The sequence below is a fragment of the Tauraco erythrolophus genome, chromosome 4, assembly GCF_009769465.1.
Source record: "Tauraco erythrolophus isolate bTauEry1 chromosome 4, bTauEry1.pri, whole genome shotgun sequence".
NCBI classification, from domain to species: domain Eukaryota; kingdom Metazoa; phylum Chordata; class Aves; order Musophagiformes; family Musophagidae; genus Tauraco; species Tauraco erythrolophus.
In genome coordinates this window covers 46,354,554-46,376,197 of record NC_141468.1, presented here as the reverse complement: position 1 = coordinate 46,376,197, position 21,644 = coordinate 46,354,554, and the positions used below count along the sequence as shown (strand labels likewise).

The 21,644-nt window shown below is 37.6% G+C and overlaps 1 protein-coding gene across 5 annotated transcripts in view; it reads left to right on the top strand.

Annotated features, from left to right (window-relative positions):
* Positions 1 to 21,644, top strand: part of PPP1R12A (protein phosphatase 1 regulatory subunit 12A) — a 128,538-nt gene that overhangs the window by 56,230 nt on the left and 50,664 nt on the right. For all 5 annotated transcript variants that reach the window (XM_086610898.1, XM_086610897.1, XM_086610896.1 and 2 more), the window contains 3 exons: positions 9,796 to 9,914; positions 18,690 to 18,849; positions 20,738 to 20,882. In XM_086610898.1, the coding sequence (XP_086467024.1) occupies positions 9,796 to 9,914; positions 18,690 to 18,849; positions 20,738 to 20,882 (424 nt within the window). The remainder of the gene's footprint in view (positions 1 to 9,795; positions 9,915 to 18,689; positions 18,850 to 20,737; positions 20,883 to 21,644) is intronic.

Here is a 21,644-nt window from a genome sequence, read left to right as displayed (position 1 = left end):
TAGTGGTGTGATCACCTCATGTTGGTGAGGAATTAGCTGAGGAGAGTGGGCAGCAGCATGGTTTTCCTTCTTCCTCCTCCTTTTCTGCCTCCGTGCTGTTATTACCTCTTCTTTTCAACCAGTGTAACTCAATCCCAAGTGTTTGCCTTGATGACACTTCTGTAAATCACCACAAGTGCTTGGAGACTTGCTACAGGAAAGCATCCTGAGCACAGTGTGTCATGAGCTACAGTTAGTGGATGTACTGTTTGTACTCTTCAGCAGCTACAAGGGATTTTTCAAACTCAGTCTTCATTTTTGCACGATAGGGTGCAGACTTCAAAGTAAAGGAGAGAAACACTTGTTCACAAAGTGCATAGTGAAATTAACATTTGATACACACTTTAACAATACTTCTTGTTTTGCTTTATTTCTTTCCTGCTGAAGTTTTTGCTGTGTATTTATCCTGGCATTACCAGGCTTCAGTTCTTTTTTCTCTTCTTTTTTTTTTTTTTTTGTCTTTCTCTCTTCTCTTCTCCCTTTTCTTCCTTTTTCAATAGATTATAGCATATATTTCCCTATATAGCTTTCTTCATGTTTCCTGCTTTCCTCTGAGTTCTCAGTCACTGTTTACTTTCACCTAAACATTGCTCTGCGACCTTTCATATGTCTTTCCTCTATATGGATACGGTCAAATATGAAGGCTTAGTTGCTTTTCATATGCTGCATGTAGGAATTTTTCCCGTTCCATCTTTGAACTGTTAATGTTTAGGTGGCCGCCTACGTACAAATATTTCTAGAGCTTATTGCTGGCTTTTTTCAGAGGTTTCTTGGAACACAGGAGGACTAAGGCTAACGAGATACTGTTATCTACACTGTTTCTTCTATGCTCCTGCATACCGAGAAGGAAACCAGATGTGATTCTAGTTACTGTGTTTCCTTTGGCGTGCAAGTTGCAGTGGAGGCTACAGGCAGCCAGCTATGTGCAAAGCTCAGTGCTGTGTTGGTACACTGTGGAGTGTTGGCTTCATCAACATAAATATGTCTTTCATATAGGTACAGTATTTAGAATTGACAGAAAGCACTGTTGGCAGAGGGGGAATTTTTTTTCCTATCTCTGTGGCATGCTACTTTGATAGCTTTGGGAGTATTTGACAATTTTGAAGCAAAGATGTGTGTCTGTCCAAGTTGCCTTTTGTAACAGTTTCATGAGGGACAATCAGAAGATGGATTTGCTGCTGTCTGAAGGAGTTCTTGCATATTGAAGGATATGAAAAAGTCTTTTCAAACTGGTCCATAATTTAGAAGACGACAAATTCTGAAATCTAGATTAGACTGTTGAAAATTGAAATGTCCCTTCCAGTTTGCTTCAAATCATTTGGCTATTAATTTATCAACTTTTTTTTTTTTTAGCACCTCTGACTATCTGAAATTCTCAGCTCTTGCATTCTGCAAGAGGAAATCATAAATTCACCTCAGATGTCTTGTTGGTATCAGCTGTCTTAAAATTATCACTCATATATTTCAGAAAAAATAACTATCTAGTTTTGCCAAATAACCCTAATTGGCCTTATTTAACTTGGTGTTTTGTATTGCTGCTGGCTGATGATACTGCTCATAGGGGGAGCATTCATATTTAGAAAGTGCTGCAGCATTTCCTTCCAAGATGTGAGTGAGAATCTTCTGGAATTTGCAAAGAAACATAACGTTAAAAGTGCCAGAGTTTTGTCATGATTTGATTTTAATTTAAATGTCATCACAGAAGCCTGTCTTCTTAAGTCAGTCTCTATTCACTTCTAAGTGTTTAGAGGCAGAAGGTTGAGGCACTGCAGCGACTGACAGCGTGGGATGGCGTTTTGCAAAGTGCCTGAGTAAAAGACATCCCTATGAGTTTGACTTAATTGTTTTTCAAGTCATTTGATCTATTCTCCATTGGTCTTAAAATGACGCAGGAGAAAGTATTCTTGGCCTAATTGAAGCTGCACAGTTTTGGTTCCAGTATTGAACATGGCGCCTTCATTTTCTTCTGTAAATCATAGATTCGGGAGAAGAGACAACTGCAGGAGTCTTTCAATTGTGGAGAAAGGAGGACAAGGGAAATGCTCTGTAGGTTGTTGCTAAAGAGAGCGAGGAGATCCCCTGTTGTGCTGTGCAGGGTGTCCCCTGCCCAGGCAAGCAGGGCTCCTCCATGCCTTGCGAGACCTGCCGGCCACCTTTCCCGTGTTGCCCACGTTTTAATGCTCTCTACCAAATGCTTACAAGGGTAACAATACATACTTGAAAAAAAAGTGAAATTGTGACTTTTTATCATGGGTTTTGAATAACATGTTTACAAGTGAACGTGACAGTGTGAGGGTGCATGAGAGAGTGTTTGAGGGGTGGCTGGGTACTGGCTGTTTGTTCGTATTCAATCCACTGTACATTTTCCTTGACACTTGCCCACTGACACAGGGCATATGTATGCTATGTACCACAACAGAATTTAGCACAACGTTACTCTAATGCTCTTGTATTTGCTTCAAGTTTGTATTATTTAAGATTTTTTAAAAAGATAAAGAGAAAAAGGCTAGGCCTTTCTTTAATACGTTGAGAAACGCATCTTAAAATTTCAAGAATTGCAAAGAGGCTGTAATTTTGTCTCCATATATTGTATATGCAGGTAGGTATAGCTTTGCTTGTCTGTCCTTTAAGTATTGGTTTTGCAGCAAATTTTTTTTAAAAAAAAAGCCACAAAAAAAACCCCAGACCCAAACCAAAACCACCTTGGAGAAGGGTGAAGGAGCTTGAGGTAGCATTTGTACTTCTGTCTGAGTTAATAACACCGCTGTTAAGAATTTAGATTCGAAATGAAACTCTTCTGCAGTGAGAATATTTAAAGAAGTGTTCCCAAACACTCAAACCAGTAGAAGGTCTGAAAAGGGTCAGATGTTACAGTTTGTATACTTCTACTTAAAAAAAAAAAAGAAGGAAACAGCAATCTTAAAATTCTATATTTTTTAGTTGTTAAATGTCTCTTGAAGGTCTGATTGGCCAGTTTTGTAATGGGTGTATTTTTATTAGTAATTTGCATGATTCACAAAGATGTACATTTAAAAGTGTATCAATACTTTAAAAGAATTGGTGAAATAATTCTGAAAGGCATTTTAAAAGAAGACAATTAAAATAACGGATTCCAAAGATGTGTAAGTTTTAAATTTGTCTTTACATCCTGTGGACTGTGGAGCAGATTTATTTTTTTCTTTGTTTGCTTCTTTGAATGATGACTTGCACAGCTGCATGAACACAGAGACACTTTTTCTGTCTTTGGCTCCCTGTTATCATTCAGTTAAGACACTCATGGAATTAATTTGAACTTCACCATCTATGGATTTAAAAAAAAAAACACTCGGCTGGGTTTAGCTGAAATTGCTAATTAGTTAAAAACTGTTGGGAGACTGGCTGTGCTGTTGGTTGGTGCCCCTGCTAGCAATTAAGCCAGTATTTCCCTGGCAGGCCACACTGAACATGTTTATTTTAAATGTATGAACCTCTCTTGTTGAACCTCTCTTCAGCAGGAGATTTTTCAGAAGGGTCCCTCTCCTCACATTGTAGGAGTTGGAAACTGCTGTCTGGTCTTCTGACTAGTCTGAAGGGACCTCTTGTTTTCACTAGAGAGTCTCCAATGAGCTCAGTAAGCAATTTTTAATGAACGGTATCAATTCAGTGGCCACTTCTCTGCCCTGCCTTGTGCTTGCCACCCTTCTGGTGACCTTCAGGTTCAGTGAGTACTTAAAGTTAATTATATCCCTAATGACTTCGCAAACTTGTTTCCAGATATTGTGAACTGGGGCAAGGTTCGAATGTAAACATATTCCCCTCCTTCTGTTGCTGAGATAAATAATACTACAATGTTTTCTGCAGCGTACCTTGTTGTCTGCAGCTGACAAACTTCAGTAAAGCCCAAGTTTGAGTATCTTCCAAATTCTTAAGTTCTAAATTCATAAATAAGACTGAAGTTTGGATATAACTGTCTTCAGAGAGAGGTGTCTTCCTCTTCAATTACTTTGTATCTCTATATGCATTTTGTTAATAGGCTTACACACACACATATATAAAAGGTAAGCTGTAAAGGGGTTTTTGTCTGTTGGTTTGTTTGGTCTGTTTTTTTAACTCAGACTGTAGGGCAAGTTGTTAGTTAAAATTCTTAATTACCAGTTGCTGAGCTTGGTTTTGGTGTGGACTGTTTGGCTTTTGAACAGTAATCTCAGAGGGTTGATACTTATTGTCTCAGGTATTGAGGTTCCAAAACTTTGTGAAGGTATTGAAATGTATTTTTCATAAAATGATGAGAGATAATCATAGAATCATAGAATGGTTAGGGTTGGAAGGGACCTCAAAGATCATCTAGTTCCAAACCCCCTGCCATGGGAAGGGAAACCCTCCACTACACCAGGTTGCCCAAAGCCTCATCCAACCTGGCCTTGAACACTTCCAGGGATGGGGCATCCACAACTTCTCTGGACAACATGTTCCAGTACCTCACCACCCTCAATATAAAGAATTTCTTTCTTATATCTAACCTAAATCTGCCCTCTTTCAGTTTAAATCCATTGCCCCTTGTCCTATCACTACACGCCCTTGTAAAAAGTCCCTCTCCAGCTTTCCTGTAGGCCCCCTTTAGGTACTGGAAAGCTGCTATAAGATCACCCTGGAGCCTTCTCTTCTCCAGGCTGAACAGCCCCAACTCTCTCAGCCTGTCTTCATAGCAGAGGTGCTCCAGCCCTCGGATCATCTTTGTGGCCCTCCTCTGGACTCGCTCCAACAGCTCCATGTCCTTCCTGTGTTGGGGGCCTCAGAGCTGAATGCAGTGTTCCAGGTGGGGTCTCAGGAGAGCAGAGTAGAGGGGCAGAATCACTTCCCTCGACCTGCTGGCCACGGTCCTTTTGGTACAGCCCAGGATATGGTTGGCTTTCTGGGCTGCCAGCGCACATTGCCGGCTCATGTTGAGCTTCTCATCCACCAGCACTCCCAAGTCCTTTTCCTCAGGGCTGCTCTCAATCCATTCTCCGCCCAGCCTGTACTTGTGCTTGGGATTACCCCGACCCACGTGCAGGACCTTGCACTTGGCCTTGTTGAATTTCATTAGGTTCTCACAGGCCCACCTCTCCAGCCTGTCAAGGTCCCTCTGGATGGCATCCCTTCCCTCCAGCGTGTCCACAACACCACTCAACTTGGTGTCATCTACAAACTTGCTGAGGGTGCACTCGATTCCACTGTCCATGTCACCAACAAAGATATTAAATAGCACTGGTCCCAGTACCGACCCCTGAGGAACACCACTCGTCACTGGCCTCCATGTGGACATTGAACCGTTGACCACAACTCTTTGAGAGCGACCATCCAGCCAATTCCTTATCCACCGAGTGGTCCATCCATCAAAACCACGTCTTTCCAGTTTAGAGATAAGGATGTTGTGTGGGACAGTATCAAATGCTTTGGACCAGTCCAGGTAGACAATGTCAGTTGCTTTTCCCCTATCCATCAGTGCTGTAACCTTATCATAGAAGGCCACCAAATTAGTCAGTCAGGATTTGCCCTTACTGAAGCCATGTTGGCTGTCACCAATCACCTCCTTATTTTCTATGTGCCTTAGCATAGTCGCCAGGAGGATCTGCTCCATGAGCTGGCCGGGCGCAGAGGTGAGACTGACTGGCCTGTAGTTCCCTGGGTCTTCTTTTTTCCCCTATGGGCTATGTTTCCCTTTTTCCAGTCATTGGGAACTTCACCAGACTGCCATGACTTTTCAAATATGGTGGATAATGGTTTAGCAACTTCATCTGCCAGTTCCCTCAGGACCCGCGGATGCGCCTCATCAGGTCCCATGGACTTGTCCACCTTCAGGTTCTTTAGATGGTCTCGAACCTGTTCTTGTCCTACAGTGGACGGTTCTTCATTCTCCCAGTCCCTGCCTTTGCTTTCTGTGACTTGGGCCATGCCGCTGGAGCTCTTGCCAGTGAAGAGCTGAAATCTGGATTTCATAATAATTATAGAAAATAAATGTTTCATGTTTCTTTCAAGGTTGTTAATTTCAGCCTATAATAGCAATTGAGGTGTATGCAGCAGTGATTCTTAAAAGACAAATTTCAGATAGAAGTGTTTTTGCCTTCATAAAACAATGGTATCACAAAGCAAACTTGTTCTTCCAGTCTTACCCAGACTGTGTAATGCTTGTCAGGGAAACATCAGGGCAAAAGTATCAGGAATGATTTTGTTTTATTTTCCTGCTCTTGTCTTTCCTAGCATCCCTGGGCTACTTGCAATTCTCTATAGTTAGACCACAAGAGTGTTTAAAAGGTGTACCTTTAGCTTCAATATCAACATTCGAAAGCTTTAGCTCCAAAAATAAGTATGGTATGGATCAAGCTACTGTTTCCTTCTCATTTGCTTACATTTCAGGTGAACACCTACTAGAGTGTTACATAAATTATCATCAGATTTTCTGAATTATTCTTCTGTAGCTGTCTGAAGTTATGAAGTTGGCCATTTTGCAACAAGTAAATTACAAAAGACACAAATTTAAGTGCCATACCAGAAGGTTTTGTAAATAGGTGACGATGGAAGTCCTATATGTTTTTACTTTGCCACTGCATCCAAGTTTACAAAATCATCTTTTTCTGGACATGGTATCACAGGGCATGGCTCCGGACTTATTACATAGCTCCAGTTTCTTTTTCACTGCATACGTATGCCTGTATCAATTAAATATCAGCTGAGGAAATGAAAGTGATGTTATGTTTACTGGCTTTAGAAAGACGAAAATTCGAGATGAACATAACACCTACTTAATAAAGATAAAATATAAGCAATTATTTGATTTTTTTTAAAACATGGATGACACTTAAAATACGCATACATACCTTCACGCAATAATACGCTGTTGCATGTGAAGATTTTAGTAAGTGGTACCAGAATAACTGAAATGTCAAATACGTCCATATTCGAAGTCATATTCCAAGTTTTATTTAGCTTTTAGGTTGAAGTACAGTTTATTTGGAAAGTAATTTTTTAAAAAGCAAACAAACAAACCTTCTGATTTTTAGGATTCTGATACTGGCTTCTGCTCAGCTATGCCTTACAAACTGAAAGCATCGTTCTCTTGGTCTTGTTGCCAAATCTGTTCCCTTTCAGTACATGATGCAGAGTCAAGTTACCCACAGGTCTGAAATGATTGCTCTCCTTTCGCTTGGTAGCACTAGGTTTCCTAATAAAAACTGTGATCCTGTAGGCACCAGGGTGACTTCATGTACCATCTGAACCCTGTCATTGCTTTGCTGAAACTGTTTTTACTGTAAGTGAAGATAAACAAATGTACAAACTTTTTCAGGACAGGATCATTTGAATGATGTGGAGAACAGAACAAACATGGATTTCATTACCAGGCTTAAAAGATGCTTTTAAAATAGATGGATTTTGAATAATTCTGTTTATACTGAGTACTGCTCTTTCACTATTAATTTTCTTGAGGAATCACTATTAATTTTTTGGTGGGGATAGCAGAGGGGACACCTAGTTGGAGTGGCTGAGGAAGGTTGGGAAAGGACTGTTCTCAGTTCTGTGGCAAGGAGAGTGCTGCTTTTCATCTTTCTCCTGTTTCTCCCGTCCCTTTGAATCCTTTGAATTCGCGGCAGATTCACCCATCCTTCCTTTGCTGAACCAGGAAGACCAAAGCCCTGTAAGCATGTGCAAAGGCAAACTCAAATAACTCTACTTCTCCAGCCCTACTATGCCCTCTAGCTCTGCTGATCTGATTTTGGTCTGTAAGCACCTTCATTTTTGGAGTCTGCTTCAAAGGATCATATGGTCATTAAGTTGTTCATATACCTAAATAATAGCTTTCTGAAATGCTACCGGTAGCCTTTTGTTCATTCCTTACGCTTTCTTATGCATTGCTCCTTTCATCATGTCTATGAGTTATTGACCCGGTTGACCAAATACAACCATGTCAATGAGATGCAGGTTTTCCTTACGAAAGTAGCTTGATTTTTCCCCGTAGGTATTATGTGGAATCAGATAAAAATCAGGTTTTTTTTTTAAATATCACTTTTTCATGTCTATCTTAGAAAAAACAAGTTGAAAGAACATGAATGTTGATTTGAGATTTTTTTTATTAATATATTTTTGTTAGTGGTTGACTGGTTTTGAACCAATGTTTTGAGTTTGTAAGAAAGTTATTTTCCCCACTGCTGTTTTTGCCTGTTCAGCAGACACTCTGCATAGCAGTTCTCTGATCTGTAACCTGGAAGGCTGTGTCAGTGTTAAAACAGTACAACTGGTATTGTTGGGAAATGTTACTTTGTATTAATTTTTAATTCCTGTAGAAGTGAAAACTTTAAACTGGAGAGAGAGAGGAGTCGCAGCAGCACTGGAACAGAGGAACAGACTAAAACCAGCACTGCATACCAGTATCAAAGTTAGGGGTGGCAACTGGTAATGCATATCTCAAGGCATATGGTTACGCTTCTCAGAATTTAATTTCCATTTTGTGATGTGTTGATTCTTACCTCTTCTTGACATAATTACAGAGGCTTAATAAGAAATGCTACTTAAATCATACATACTGAGTTATTGGATAAAGACAAGGAAAATATGATCCTAGATCTTGAATCTGTTTTTGTTAATTGGCAGTAGTTGAGCAGAAATACTTTAAAGCGTTTATATTGATGTCGGATTAATTTTGTAATTGGCTTTTGCATAATTTGACATTCTACAATAGTGATGTTAAGAAAGAACGTTTGATTTCATAAACCTGTTACTGAATGGATAACTAATTCTTCAGATTTGAGTGTTTCCTGATTATTTGTTTTTTTCTCAAATATATGGAAAGTGTAAATTAAACTCTGGAAGGCAGGAGGTATGTTTGCATTTTTTTGCTTGTGTTGAGTCCTATTGTGGATCAAACTGCTGATTTTGTTAGAGAAGTGGAAATGTTATGGTCAGAAGGTGTAAGACTGATCTATATTGATATTTTAATTACCATTTGTTGCCTACTTAGACTATATATTAAGCTGTAGGTTCTCAATAACATAGGCTTATGGTTTATTACAATGAAATAACTTAATCCTTTTGTGACTTATTGTTGGAATTGATCCATTTGACTTAATTGGGAATTCAGAAATAAATTCCACTGAGTCTGGATTGTTGACTTCTGAGACAGTAGTACTTTAAGTAAGAAAACACTTAGTGGGATTGGAAAAGAGTGTAAAGTACTGCTTCCTTTCTCCATCTCACCTCTCTCTCCACCAAAAGCTGACCTTATGAATAGTTAGGAGCAGAGGTGATTCCGGTTTTAGTAACTTTACAAAGCTGCCTCCTAGACCAGGAGTCATTGTTCTGGCAGAGTATAGAAACGTAATGTGCCACCGAATTTGGAAATTCTAGGAAGAGTGTCTTGATATGAGGAGCTCATGGGAATTGGTGGTTCAACTCCTTTTCACCCTGTGTTCACTTTTGTTCATCATCTAACCATTTTCTTCTTTCAGTTCTTGCAAGTATGTATTTAAACATGTCAGGAGTCTTTATACCAAACTGAAGAGCAAACAGAGGGCTATTTTTATTGCTGGATGTATAGGACATCTGGTAATATACACATATACATACAGGTATTAAGGAATTGTAGACAGTCATGAGTTTTTTTTACGTATACCTAACATAGTTGTTTCTATTAATTGTATGCGTGCATGGATATACCCATTGCATATGATATCCGAGTGGCTGCTACTTTTTTTGCAACAGCTTTACTATCTTGCTTACAGTTTGTTTTTCTTTTTCCCTTGGCAGGTATTTAATTAGTCAAGGAGCACATGTAGGAGCTGTAAATAGTGAAGGAGACACTCCATTAGATATTGCTGAAGAAGAGGCAATGGAAGAGCTGCTTCAGAATGAAGTAAATAAACAAGGTAATTTTTAGTATGGAAAGATTTGTTTTTTATTGGACACTAAATGTATTTTTGAAAACTTATACTAAATTAAGAATTTTAAAGTCAGTTTATTTTCTAAAGAGATTGTCAACGTGAGGTATAGTGCTCAAGCTGTCTTCTAGGTGCTCTTACTCAGCCTAACCTCTTGTAAAGGAAGAAGTCCGACATATTGAACCCAGATTTGACTGGATTCCTGCATTCACTTAACAGAATTTAGGTGGTATTCAAATTCTGTGAATGATATTCAGTGCATCTGGGATATAGACTTCTATATCCCAACTTTAGACTGTGTCTAAAGAGATTCATGCCTTAGAGGAGAGAAATAGGCACTTTTAGGGTGACTCAGTTGTCTGGTTTAGGATGAGTTAAGTTACAGCCCTAAGGTAACTGTTTCTTTCTATTGACTACAAGAAAGCCTAGAATAACTAAACCTGGAATGAAGAACTATACTGCATCCCTTAAATCACCCTTTGTGTCTAGTTCTGGCCTTTTAAATGCCCTCCTACAATGCCAAATGTCTGAAACTACTCCTTGGAGTAAGGAGTCTTAGATTGCACTTGTTTTGGGCCTGAGGACCTATCATGAACCTTTAATTTCCTCTCAGTTTTGTGTACTCTTCTGAGAGCGCTATATAGGTGAGCATTCCTTTAACAGTTAGTGGATAGGTATCAAGTTTTGACACATACCCTAAATTTATGCACCTTGCTCCTAGAAAATTGCTAGTTCTGGCAGTGGTGTCTTTACAAGATAATCTGGCCTTTGAAAAAGCATATTTGATTAATTTTTCCCTGCTTTTTTTCCCCGCTCCTTACACTGCTCTTTTCCATGTTCCAATTTCAAGTGGATTTTCCAGTGAAAGGTCTTTGAAAGTTTCTGGCTTTTCCATTCAACAGAGGAAAGAATATTCAGTTGTTCTTGACTGACCATCTTGAGTCCAATAGAAATGGACTGCTATCCCAGAACTCACAGTACAAGAACTGGAGCGATGTGGCCTGCGTTGTTTATATATGGAAAGAAGGTGACATTCAGAGAGAAGATGGAGCCTTTGTGGGGTGCATGCTTGGGGACTGCATCTCTGTTGCTTCTAGACTGCTGCCTATCTCTGAAAAGGCTTCTTCCTCCATGAAAATGTTACTTTTTTTGGTAGCATTGAATTTATATCTCTAAGACAGATTTACATAATTTAGCAATAAACTAGTAGTTGCTTCAGGCTTTGCTCTGATTTAATTTGTATGGTTAAACTCGTTTAGTGCCCAAAGCAAATGATAAAAAGAAAGTGGGTGACATAATATGCAGGGAAATACATATTTCTGCTGATACACAGAAGTAGACTATAGATTTGACAAAGGCTTTGATTCAGTCATTTGGTAGTGTTAATGGAATTTTGATTAACAGTTCTTGTAGTTAATACACAAAGAACATCAGATTAGATAGTTGCAAATATTTTTGTGTGTGTGTGTAATACCATTTTTCTATTTTAATTAGTTTGGAAAAAATACAATAGTTGTTCGCTTCTCTGACAGTACTGTCAGTCTTTGCTGCAGAGTTTTTTCTGGAATGTGCCTCAGCCTAAATTCTCTAAGGTTGTTTTTGAAACGTTTTACTTTACTGATGTGCTATACTAATTGACTATAGTAGTTCTTTGTAAAATTGACATTATTTGGAAAAGAACTTTTGGAAAATCTCTTATTTATATGTCACTGCTTTTTTAAAAAAATATTTTTTGTTATATGGGAGTTTTATGTATGTTTTTACAGTGCAGAGCTAATTTTTGTTGTTTTGCCAGTTTAATTATTTTGAACAGCCCAGTTGTAAAATTAGCGTTGGCAACCTATACTAACTGCCACAATTCACTGAAAGTTTCAGTGTGATTTATATATTTCATGTTTAAAGCTTAAAATAAACTATCTATGGTACGGTCTTTGTAAGTCTGAGAAGAATGAAGATGTTCCCACGCTGTAGCTGTTAGCTTCTGAAGGGATGATGCAGGTTGATTTAGAATACTAAATTTCGCTTGCTATGGAAACCTTATTTTCCAAGCATTCCTCTTACATTTGTGTGTCAGTTGGCTTGCTGACTAGCTAAAGGATTTTCGGAATATTGGTCTGTCTTAGATGGTTTTAAAAATATATTGGTTGAACGAGGCACCACGTCAGGTGAGAAGAAACTTGCTAGGGCTGTGCTTCAGAGTGGTTGGACCTCCCTCTGTGGAGAACAGGAACTGGATGCTGTCCTGAAGAGTGACCACACTGTGAACATCTCTGACGGCATTTCTGCCTTCCTGGTCTTAACAGGACAATAAAGCCTATGGTTGTATATATAGCCTATATAAATATTATTTTAATATATATATATTTTTTTTATTTTATTTTTACACATACACACACAAATATGAATGCATTTATATATATATTCTACCTAGCTTGTCTTGCTGTCAGACCAGTTTCACAGAACAGGGAAGAAGGTATGCGGCAACCCCTCCTTCTGAATTTATGTCTCAAGGTTAAGAATCAAGGGCTTTTACCTGCAGGGGTGAAATCATAGGAAATATTTAATGATTGCGGATGAGAATGGAGTAGAAAGCGATGTGAACTTGTAGTGTGTATCTTACTCAAACGTGAAACAGTTGTCTCAGCAATAAAGTTTTAATCATGTGCTTTTGATGGCATCCTTAACTTGCATATAAAGTTGATACTATGTGCAGAATGATTCTTTAGCCATTATCATGATCATTTGGAAAATGCCTGATTATGTGTATGTTGTGGCTAGAGAAGTTAGTAGCTCTAAAATAGGAACTTAATTGTTATAAGTGTTAATTCCACAGTAAGATATATTGTGACAGTTTCATCTTTGACTATATATGTGACTGAATGCAATTATCCCTCCAGCTGTAGCATTGCTTCTTTTATAAAATAAAGCAGGGCCACAGTTTTGATACTACAAGTTAGCTGTGGGGTCTGCGAAAGGATCAACCCTGTCTCAACATTACTGGTAGTGGAACATGAGCCTATTTACTTAGAAAATTAATCTGGGTGCCAAAAAATCTTACTTCTGTGTAGGTAGAACATGCGGGGTGAAAATTAAGTAGATTTTTTCTGTAACATTCTTGCCTTGCAACTTCTTCCTGTGAATTTATTCCTATATTCATTATAGTTTAATTTTTGTGTTGCTTACTTAATGCTGTGAGTACAGCTTCCTACATACTGACATCAGCAGTTGGAGTCGTTTGGTGACAAAAGATTGCCCGGAAAGATCAGTCAGGTTCATTGTGATTTCATTTCTGATGATGTTTGTTTCTGTTAGAAATCTAAGGAGAATCGCCATGTTAGCTCACCTTTTTTGCTGCTTTTGCAAACCTTCAGTATCTATAGGAAAAATTCAAACAGAACCTTCTGCATGTGCAACTATTCAGTCTTCTGCAGATCATCAGTTTTTTTGTACTTATGCCCACTTTTTACAGTTACTGAAATATATTTTAAGGACATGTCTAATTACAGGACAAAAAATGGGAGCCTCTGGAGACACTAAATTGACAGGAACAAATTATTGAATCCAACACAATTCAGCTCTAGGTGACATTACCAACTTAATAAAAAGAAGGATCTGCAGTGTTTGCTCATCCTATTTTAGCATTCAAAGTCTGACCTGTCTAGAGAGGAGATGGTCAGTGATCCAAATTTATCTTATTTTACAAGTTCTGTTTTAAGGAGCATTGGACATGATAGAAGAGAGCTTTTGTAGTATTACTATTCAATATCGTCTCTTTCTTCAGTTATTCTGATCTCCACATGCTACACTTCCGAACTGTGACCCTTGGTTCAGGCGTCTTTTCGTATGTTCGTATGTTTTTCGTATGTTTGTGTGGGCCACAGGTCCCCAGACAAGGCCACCCATGTTCTGCTGAGCACATAGCAGGACCCTGTTGGTACAATGGACTATGCAGTAATTCTGAACTGATGGGCTCGCTCTCCTGTAAGTGAAGCCATAATGCTCCCATAGTAAGGAAAGCATTTTTCTACCCTAGTCTTCAAAGAGGAATTATTGGCTTAATTATTTTTCAGGTTAAAACCTAGTTTAGTTTTATATTTTATGAGAAGATAAATGGCATAGATGCTCAGGTAAGGTATAAAGATTTTTTGACACAGTTACTTCGCAAACAGCAAAACTAAGTGTTTTGTGGAAATTATTCCAAAGTAGTGCTGAACAACTATTCTCTTTGCACGCCGTACGTTTTAACTATTTATTTCGTGTGTTACACAAAAAGCTTCTCTTAGGACCTGGTTGTTTCTCCATATGACTGGCATCTGTATCATGGGCCAATCCCATTGTGCCACTGCAATCCACGTAATTCTTTATCTTCATTACAAATATTATTATTTACAGTTTCTCAGTAAGATCCCTTTTGTTTCTACTCTGCAATGTTTCAACATACCATAGTTGTGGAAGCTGTCTTTTACCAGTAGTGTAAAGTTTTCATTTGCACTGGTGAAAGCTAGCAGACTAGAGATGTGGCTTTAGTCCTGGCTAGCGCTGGCCGGTTATAAATTTTGCCTCTCCTCTGGTCTCGAGTAGGGTTAAGTGTAATAGTTTGAAGCGATTTTTTAGCTGTTTGTCATCAGATGTCTTCTTAAAATTATTTTTAACTGGTTAAGAAGTTATTTTGAATTGTAGGAAACATTCTCAGGAGGTGAGGTAGTGAGGAGAGGTGATGTGAGGTGAATCAGGAGTTGATGATGCAGCGCAGTAGCTATTCAATAACGATCAGAGAGATCACTTCTCCCTTTCCAAGGAGAGGCAAACGTTCCTCGTTTTTAATTATAGGTAAATGTAACGAGACTCTCTCAGATGTATTACTTAACTCAGCTTTGTTTGTGTGGATAAAATGCGAACTATTACATTTGTATATAAACTACATGGAGGAAAAAGTGGGTTGATCTTCCGTGCAGTATCTATAAAACATGCCTTTATATGGCTGAGTCGTCCTGAAACAATGATTCAGCATTTCATTTTATGCTGAATTTCAGTAAATGCTCACTGAACAGCACACTATTTTCAAACCTGCTTGGAACTGTTGAATCACGCTTGTTGATCAGAAAAAAAATGAAAACATTTAGCAATAAATTATTAATGATTTATTAAGTTGTTACACTGCCAGAGAGGTTAAGTGTGCTGGTGGTGCGAGCGGATACTCCGGCTGCCGCTGTGCTCGGAGGCAGCGCATTGCCATCTATGGGCCGTATGGAGAAAGTGTTTGAAACGTAGGACAGCGTTTTCTTTTTCCCCGGTATCTTAACAGAGGCTGGAAAACAAAAGCAAGGAGAAAGGTCCGTACAAGGTATAATAAAGGCTGTTTACATTCCGTTTTCTGTAGTTAATGATGGGGATTGTATTCAGCTGAGCTCAGAGAGCAGCTTTTTTTCTATGACACAAAGTTCAAGTCCCATTTTTGTGCCAGTTATTTGGGAAGTGTTATTTAGATTGGCAAGATTCTTCTACTTTCTTCTGTTGACACATAATCAGAAATCTACTGTCTTGTAAAATAATGTATTTATGCAGCCATTGGTCCTCTGCAGCCGTTATATCTTGTTTGGGTTTCAGAAATGCAGCAGTTTGTGATATTGCTAGAAGTCTATATTCCGTATTAGTTACTTTTTCTGCAAAAGCGTTTCTATTTTGACATGATTCTTAGGGTATTTAGGCATACCTGGAAAGTATGCTTAGACATTAACCATTAGAAGTTCAAAATCAGAGTTTAGAAGGAACTTTTTCTGTGTTCTTCATTTATACACAAGTGTCTCAAAGCGACCAGCCACACACATGAGCAGTTTTACACTGATAAGAATTTACATCGGATTCTTCAGGTGGAGGAGGTTACTCATGCTGATAAGGATGCACAGTTAAACCTCAGGCATGCACATTTATGGACATAAATGTGACTAACAGATGATATGTGAACTATTTATTTGCATAGTAGTGTTTTGCAGGCAACACTGACATGTAAATGGCAGTACTCAAGAGAATTATTTTCCTAGGATCTGCTGATCTGCAGTGCTGTGTCATTCCGAAAGGCAAGCAGATGCGAAGGCCCAAGGAAGTTATTTGCAGTAGTTCACACACCAATATGTAGGACCCTTCTGGAGGAATGAGAATATACGATTATCAATGTGTTATTGATTCAAAGTTTCTGGGTTTCATTCTTCATTCTGTTAGAGTTATAAAGATTATTAGATATGTAAAATTTAATCTCTCTTCAGATTTATTTTGTCATGGATTGTCTTGAGAGAGACAGAAACTTCCATATATTTAATTTTTACCACAGCTTCTTTCAAACAAGTACATTTCGACTTTTTCCTCTGCTTAGTGCTTCTTTTGTATCTTCCTGTATCTTGCAGACTTCACCTCCAGATTATGAGTTTTCATCAGTTTCTGATAAAATGATATTAATTTTTATAAAGTTGCCAAGACTGAAATTGTTGGTGTAGTCGATTAAGTGGGTGAGTCTAGGAGTTCAGTCAGCTGCTTAGAACACTTAATGTATAAACTGCCTCAGTTATTTTATGATACTTAGTAAAGTTTTTTCATCTGTCCTTAGCATAAAGTTTTACCAGATTTACTTAGTGAACAGAATCTTTTCTCTGACTGATATATCTTTGTGTTTGTTTTTCTTTTTTTTTTGCTTCTTTTAATTACATTCTTCTTTTTTTTTAAACATATTTGTAGACAGGGAAAGTTAACGTTCCTTCTTTCTGCGTTTCAGGAGATTTTGATTTGGGCATGTCATTTTCAAGGATTTCCTTGCTCTATAATGGAGGAATTGCAGCATCTGTGAAATACTAATTCGTACATAACATAATAGATATATCAGTCTGCTATCCGCTGCCTTAAGGGTATTTCAGCCGTGCCAGTATAATTGCTTTCAGTTTGCTGGTTTGTTGCTCTGGCTTTCTAGTTGCCAGTGGATTGATAGGAGCTTGATGAATCTGTTTTATCATAATCTGTTTTATCATGTTTTACACAGTAGAACGATACATTGCACTATGTATAGTCATCTCTGTATTATCTATGTCTTTTCATTTAGTGATATTAATAATTTCTTTAATGAAGGCCACTTCATCCCTTAGCTCAGTTGCTGCATGTCTAAATGGGCAACAGACAAGTTAGATTTCATTTGGGTTACATGTTCTGGGGATTCATTCTCCCTGTAAAGAATGAATAGCTCACAGTTTCTTTAAAGGCATTAGAGCCTGAAATTGCTGTTCATCATAAATACTTTGAAAATTAATTAGAAATTAATTAAAAATAGTTAATTATGTAGAGTAGTTTTGAAAAGTAGTTTTAGCTTTGCATAGTCTTGTTTGCGGTCTGCTATATGTTGTGCTTTGATTAGTTGGACAGTCAGGAGAGCTATGTGATAGAAGCATGTTTGCTGGAGAAAGACTCTGAGAACAGATGAAGCTTCAGCAGGAAATACTGAAAGAAGGCTGAATTAGATCTGAGTCAAGGAGCATCTCTTTCTCAAGTGTTTTTAAAATCATCTTGAATTCTATTTTATAGGCTATAAAGACTACTGTTGAAGTTTGTGGTTTTATCTAGTAAACCAGTACCCAGTTCTAGATTTCAGATGTTTTTATTAAGTCCAAGTTAATGCTTTGCTCTATGAGACATTAAAAATTCAGAAGAACAGTATATATTTCCCAAGTACCTGCATACCAGTGTCTAAGATCAGACAAATTATACACATAAAATATTTTTTCTGAAGATTGGCCCACTGATTTTCTGTTAGAGGTCAACCCAGATACAATTTGTGCTCCCGATGACCATAATTCCTAAGTCTCTTTTCCTCACAAAGTTGTCACCATTCAGTCAGCATAGATAGAGCAATGCTCATACACAGTTATCTTCAAGACCCCTTTCCTATGTTCTTTAGATCACTCCATGTGGTAGTAATTAAAAAAGGCTTGCAAATACATGCTTTGCTTTGCCCATCCAGGGTCTGAGGGTTTTTTCTCTCTGTTTAACCTGATGTGTATACTTGTAAATGTTATATTGTGTTCCTCCCTTTTCATTAGTGTAAAATAATTTTTTGTGAGATGGACTGTTAAAAGTTTTCAGTGTTTTGTTTTGGTTGGTTTTTTTTTACCTGAGATATGAAGGGAGATTTCCAAAGGCTTGACTGTTTGAGTATCAGATTTTTGTCTCACAGTGACAGAAGACAAACTTTTTAACCAGAAATTCTTGAGAAAGTATAAAAAAGATAGCTCTATCTTTTTTTGTAAGTATTCATCAATGTTGAGAAGTTAGGCTGTTCCTCTTCCCATAGATATCTCCTTGTAAAAAAAATTGTAGCTGTTTCCTATTTTCTATAGATACATCGACCCCGACTTATATTTTGATGCTTGAAAGGTCAAAATATAGTTTTTTCTCTTTTTTTTTTTTTTTTTAACAGGTCACTTCAATGATTATTACTGTGATGGTAGACATTCTTAGAATTGAAGAACCAGTTTTAGTAGGTTTTTTTCTCCCCCCCCCCCTTGGGAAAAAGACTGCATTATACATGTAAAGTGACGTGCAATAGGGGATGTTTACATCTTCAAAAAGATATTAATATCTAACCATGAATGTTATTCATATTGTTTAGCTGTTATTTTTATTGCATCACATAAACACGGTATAAGATTTGTTACATAATTAAAGTATTTGAACTAAAACATTTTGTGTCCTCTCTTCCCTTCTTCCCCTCCCTGTCTGAATTAGGGGTTGATATAGAGGCAGCTCGAAAAGAAGAAGAACGAATAATGCTAAGAGATGCAAGACAGTGGCTCAACAGCGGCCATATAAATGATGTCAGGCACGCAAAATCTGGTGGTACAGCACTGCATGTAGCTGCTGCTAAGGGCTATACAGAAGTCTTAAAGTAAGTGTAGTTTAAAGGGAAATTTTTCATATTTGATGGTCTTGTTGATGTAACGCTGCTTGGAATTGATAGGATTGAACACTTCTGACTTTTGGGCATTGTTATCTTGGAAAATAACAATCTCTAGAACTGTCTTTCCCTCAAAGTTTGATTTTATGTTTTTGAGCACTCATAAGTCATGATGTTGTTAGCTTCCTATGTTACGTCAGTCAAAATATGAACACAGCGTGCATATTGAGCCTGAACACTTACTTAAGAAAGTTGACAAAAAACTTGCCTTGTTTCTGAAGCCAACTGTGTAAAAAAGCTTAAGACCTTCTTGCAACGCCAGTTAGCATTCTGGTTCATGCATATTTTCAAGACACCATATTTATTTGCATACATAAAGTAGAATTTGTAACCCAAACTAAATGTTTTCAGACCTAAAGAACACAGAATTTAATTTTACTTTTTTTGATACTATTGTTGAAAATCATGACTCTTGAAATCCGTCCCGGAAAGCTTCAGGCTTTTGTTGTCCCCTAATTTGCAGGTAGCTTTTCAGTGATACAGTACGATACAAGTATATACTGTAACAGAGGTTTAATTTGTTTTCCATTAAAGCTCTGCTTTCATTGAAGTAAAACATACTTAATAATACATTGCTTCACTGTGATTGTAAGCATATTTGACTACCTTGGCAGTTCTAGTAACAGTTATATACTGTAAGATGAATGAAAACGAGCACATACCCTGACTGTGTAAGTATCGCTACCTTTAAGGTCTGCAAAACCTTGTAATACTTTGTCGACACAGAAGTTGAATGACAGAGCTTTTTTAATCATGACAACCATTACATACAATTCACTGTATTGGAGCTCTGCTTCAAAAAACACTGATGCTTCAACATCGTGAAGAGAAATTATTCTGTTGGAAAACAATATTTTTTGTTCTAGAATAGCATGTGTCTGTAAAGGAGTTACAACTGTAACCATTTTTTTCAGCACTCTCAGTGTCGTTTTTGTAGTCCAGCCATGTACTTTTCCTAAGAGGGGAAAGAAATACATGGAGGCAATTTTTGTGATGACTTCAAATTATCAAATGTGTACTCTGTGTAGGATACAAGAGTGCAACACTTTGCAACTGCGCATATGTGAAAGTTGGCTCATTGGAGGATATTGCTATAAGTATATTGGCTCTTGAGAAATGGAGAGAATTTTTTGGAAAGAATCATTCACAGTTACGTGATTTGTAATAAGTATGGACAGTGTTTCAGAGAGCTGATAACCCTTTACACAAAACTGTTTGCCAGGTTGTGTCCATTGTCACTTTGATGCTCACATCAGAACTGTTCTGTTTGAGTGTTGAATGTAGGCTGAAAAGCAGGTCCAGTCCTCTGTTTGAGGACCTCCCTCTCACAGAGCAATTGAAGCGTGTAAACACTGGATTGTTACAACATCAAATGTTAATGACAGGAGGAGATGCAAGTTTCAAGCAACTAATATTAGAATAGGAGGAGGTTTTAATAATTTACTAGACAAGAACACTGTATCTTAACAATTTTTGACATTTTACAGCTCTCCTTTCCTTAAAAGGGGTTTTCTCTATTACTGCATATGTAGAACAAAATATCTAACTGTATAGAACAATGGACTTTGCCTGAAGAGGAAGTAAAGAAGGAAGACAATGGAAAAGACCATTTTTCTTGAATTTTCCGTAAAAATATATATACCTACTAAACAATGAAATGGCAAATGTTTCTGTAAGGAAATAAAAATAATCAATTGTCCAACTAAAATATGTATGATGAAAAAGGAGGAGGATATTATTGTAGAATGATTTTATGATTTTACGACAGTTTTTTATTCCTGTCAGCAGTGTCAAGATCTAATTCTTTTAATTTCTTTAGACTTTTAATACAGGCTCGCTATGATGTAAATATTAAAGATTATGATGGCTGGACACCACTTCATGCTGCTGCTCACTGGGGTAAAGAAGAAGCATGTCGCATTTTAGTGGAAAACCTATGTGATATGGAGGCTGTCAACAAAGTGGTAGGATTTTTATGTAATCCTTGTCAAGATACAAAGTTCTGGTCTCTAAAGTGACTTTAGAAGCCAGGGTAAGAAAAGTGATGATAAACTGCTGTTTACTGTACGTGGAGCTTTATATATAATGCATGCTTTGTCAAAAACAGCATGTTTGTGTTCAAAACTAAATTCTCTTATTGTCTGAATTAATTCCTAGGCCCACTTTATACTTAGTTCTGTATTAAATGGTCCACATAATCTTTGACACGGAAATTCAAAATAGAATGGGTTTGTTGACATTTCAGAGGTACAGAATTAGTGACTCGATGGTTTGCATACAGGCTTTCATCTGGTCACTGAAGACAATGATGCCTTTGAGTAGTGTTTTAACTCTTAAAATCAGTTTGTATGGGCATACTAAAGAGTTATTACGATATGCTGGTTTGAGTGCACTGGAAGAAACTTGTAGGCATCTCTGGACTCGTTAGACATAAATCGAGTGCTTCCTAAGCTATATTTCCTCGAGTTTTACACAAAGGCCTGTGTAGCTTGCTGGCTTTGCAAGATCTTGCTCCCAACAGATATAAATATATTCATGATTCACATAGGCATCACAAGGATCCAAAACTTTTCATTCAGCTGTGTAAGTGCTGAAGCTCTCTTTCTTCTCTTTGCCATATGTTGTACAGATTCCTGTCAATACTTTCCAGTTCCTGTCAATACTGTACGTGTAAATTACCTGCCCAACTCTTAAGATTGATTCTTCACTGAATTTTTTCTTAAACT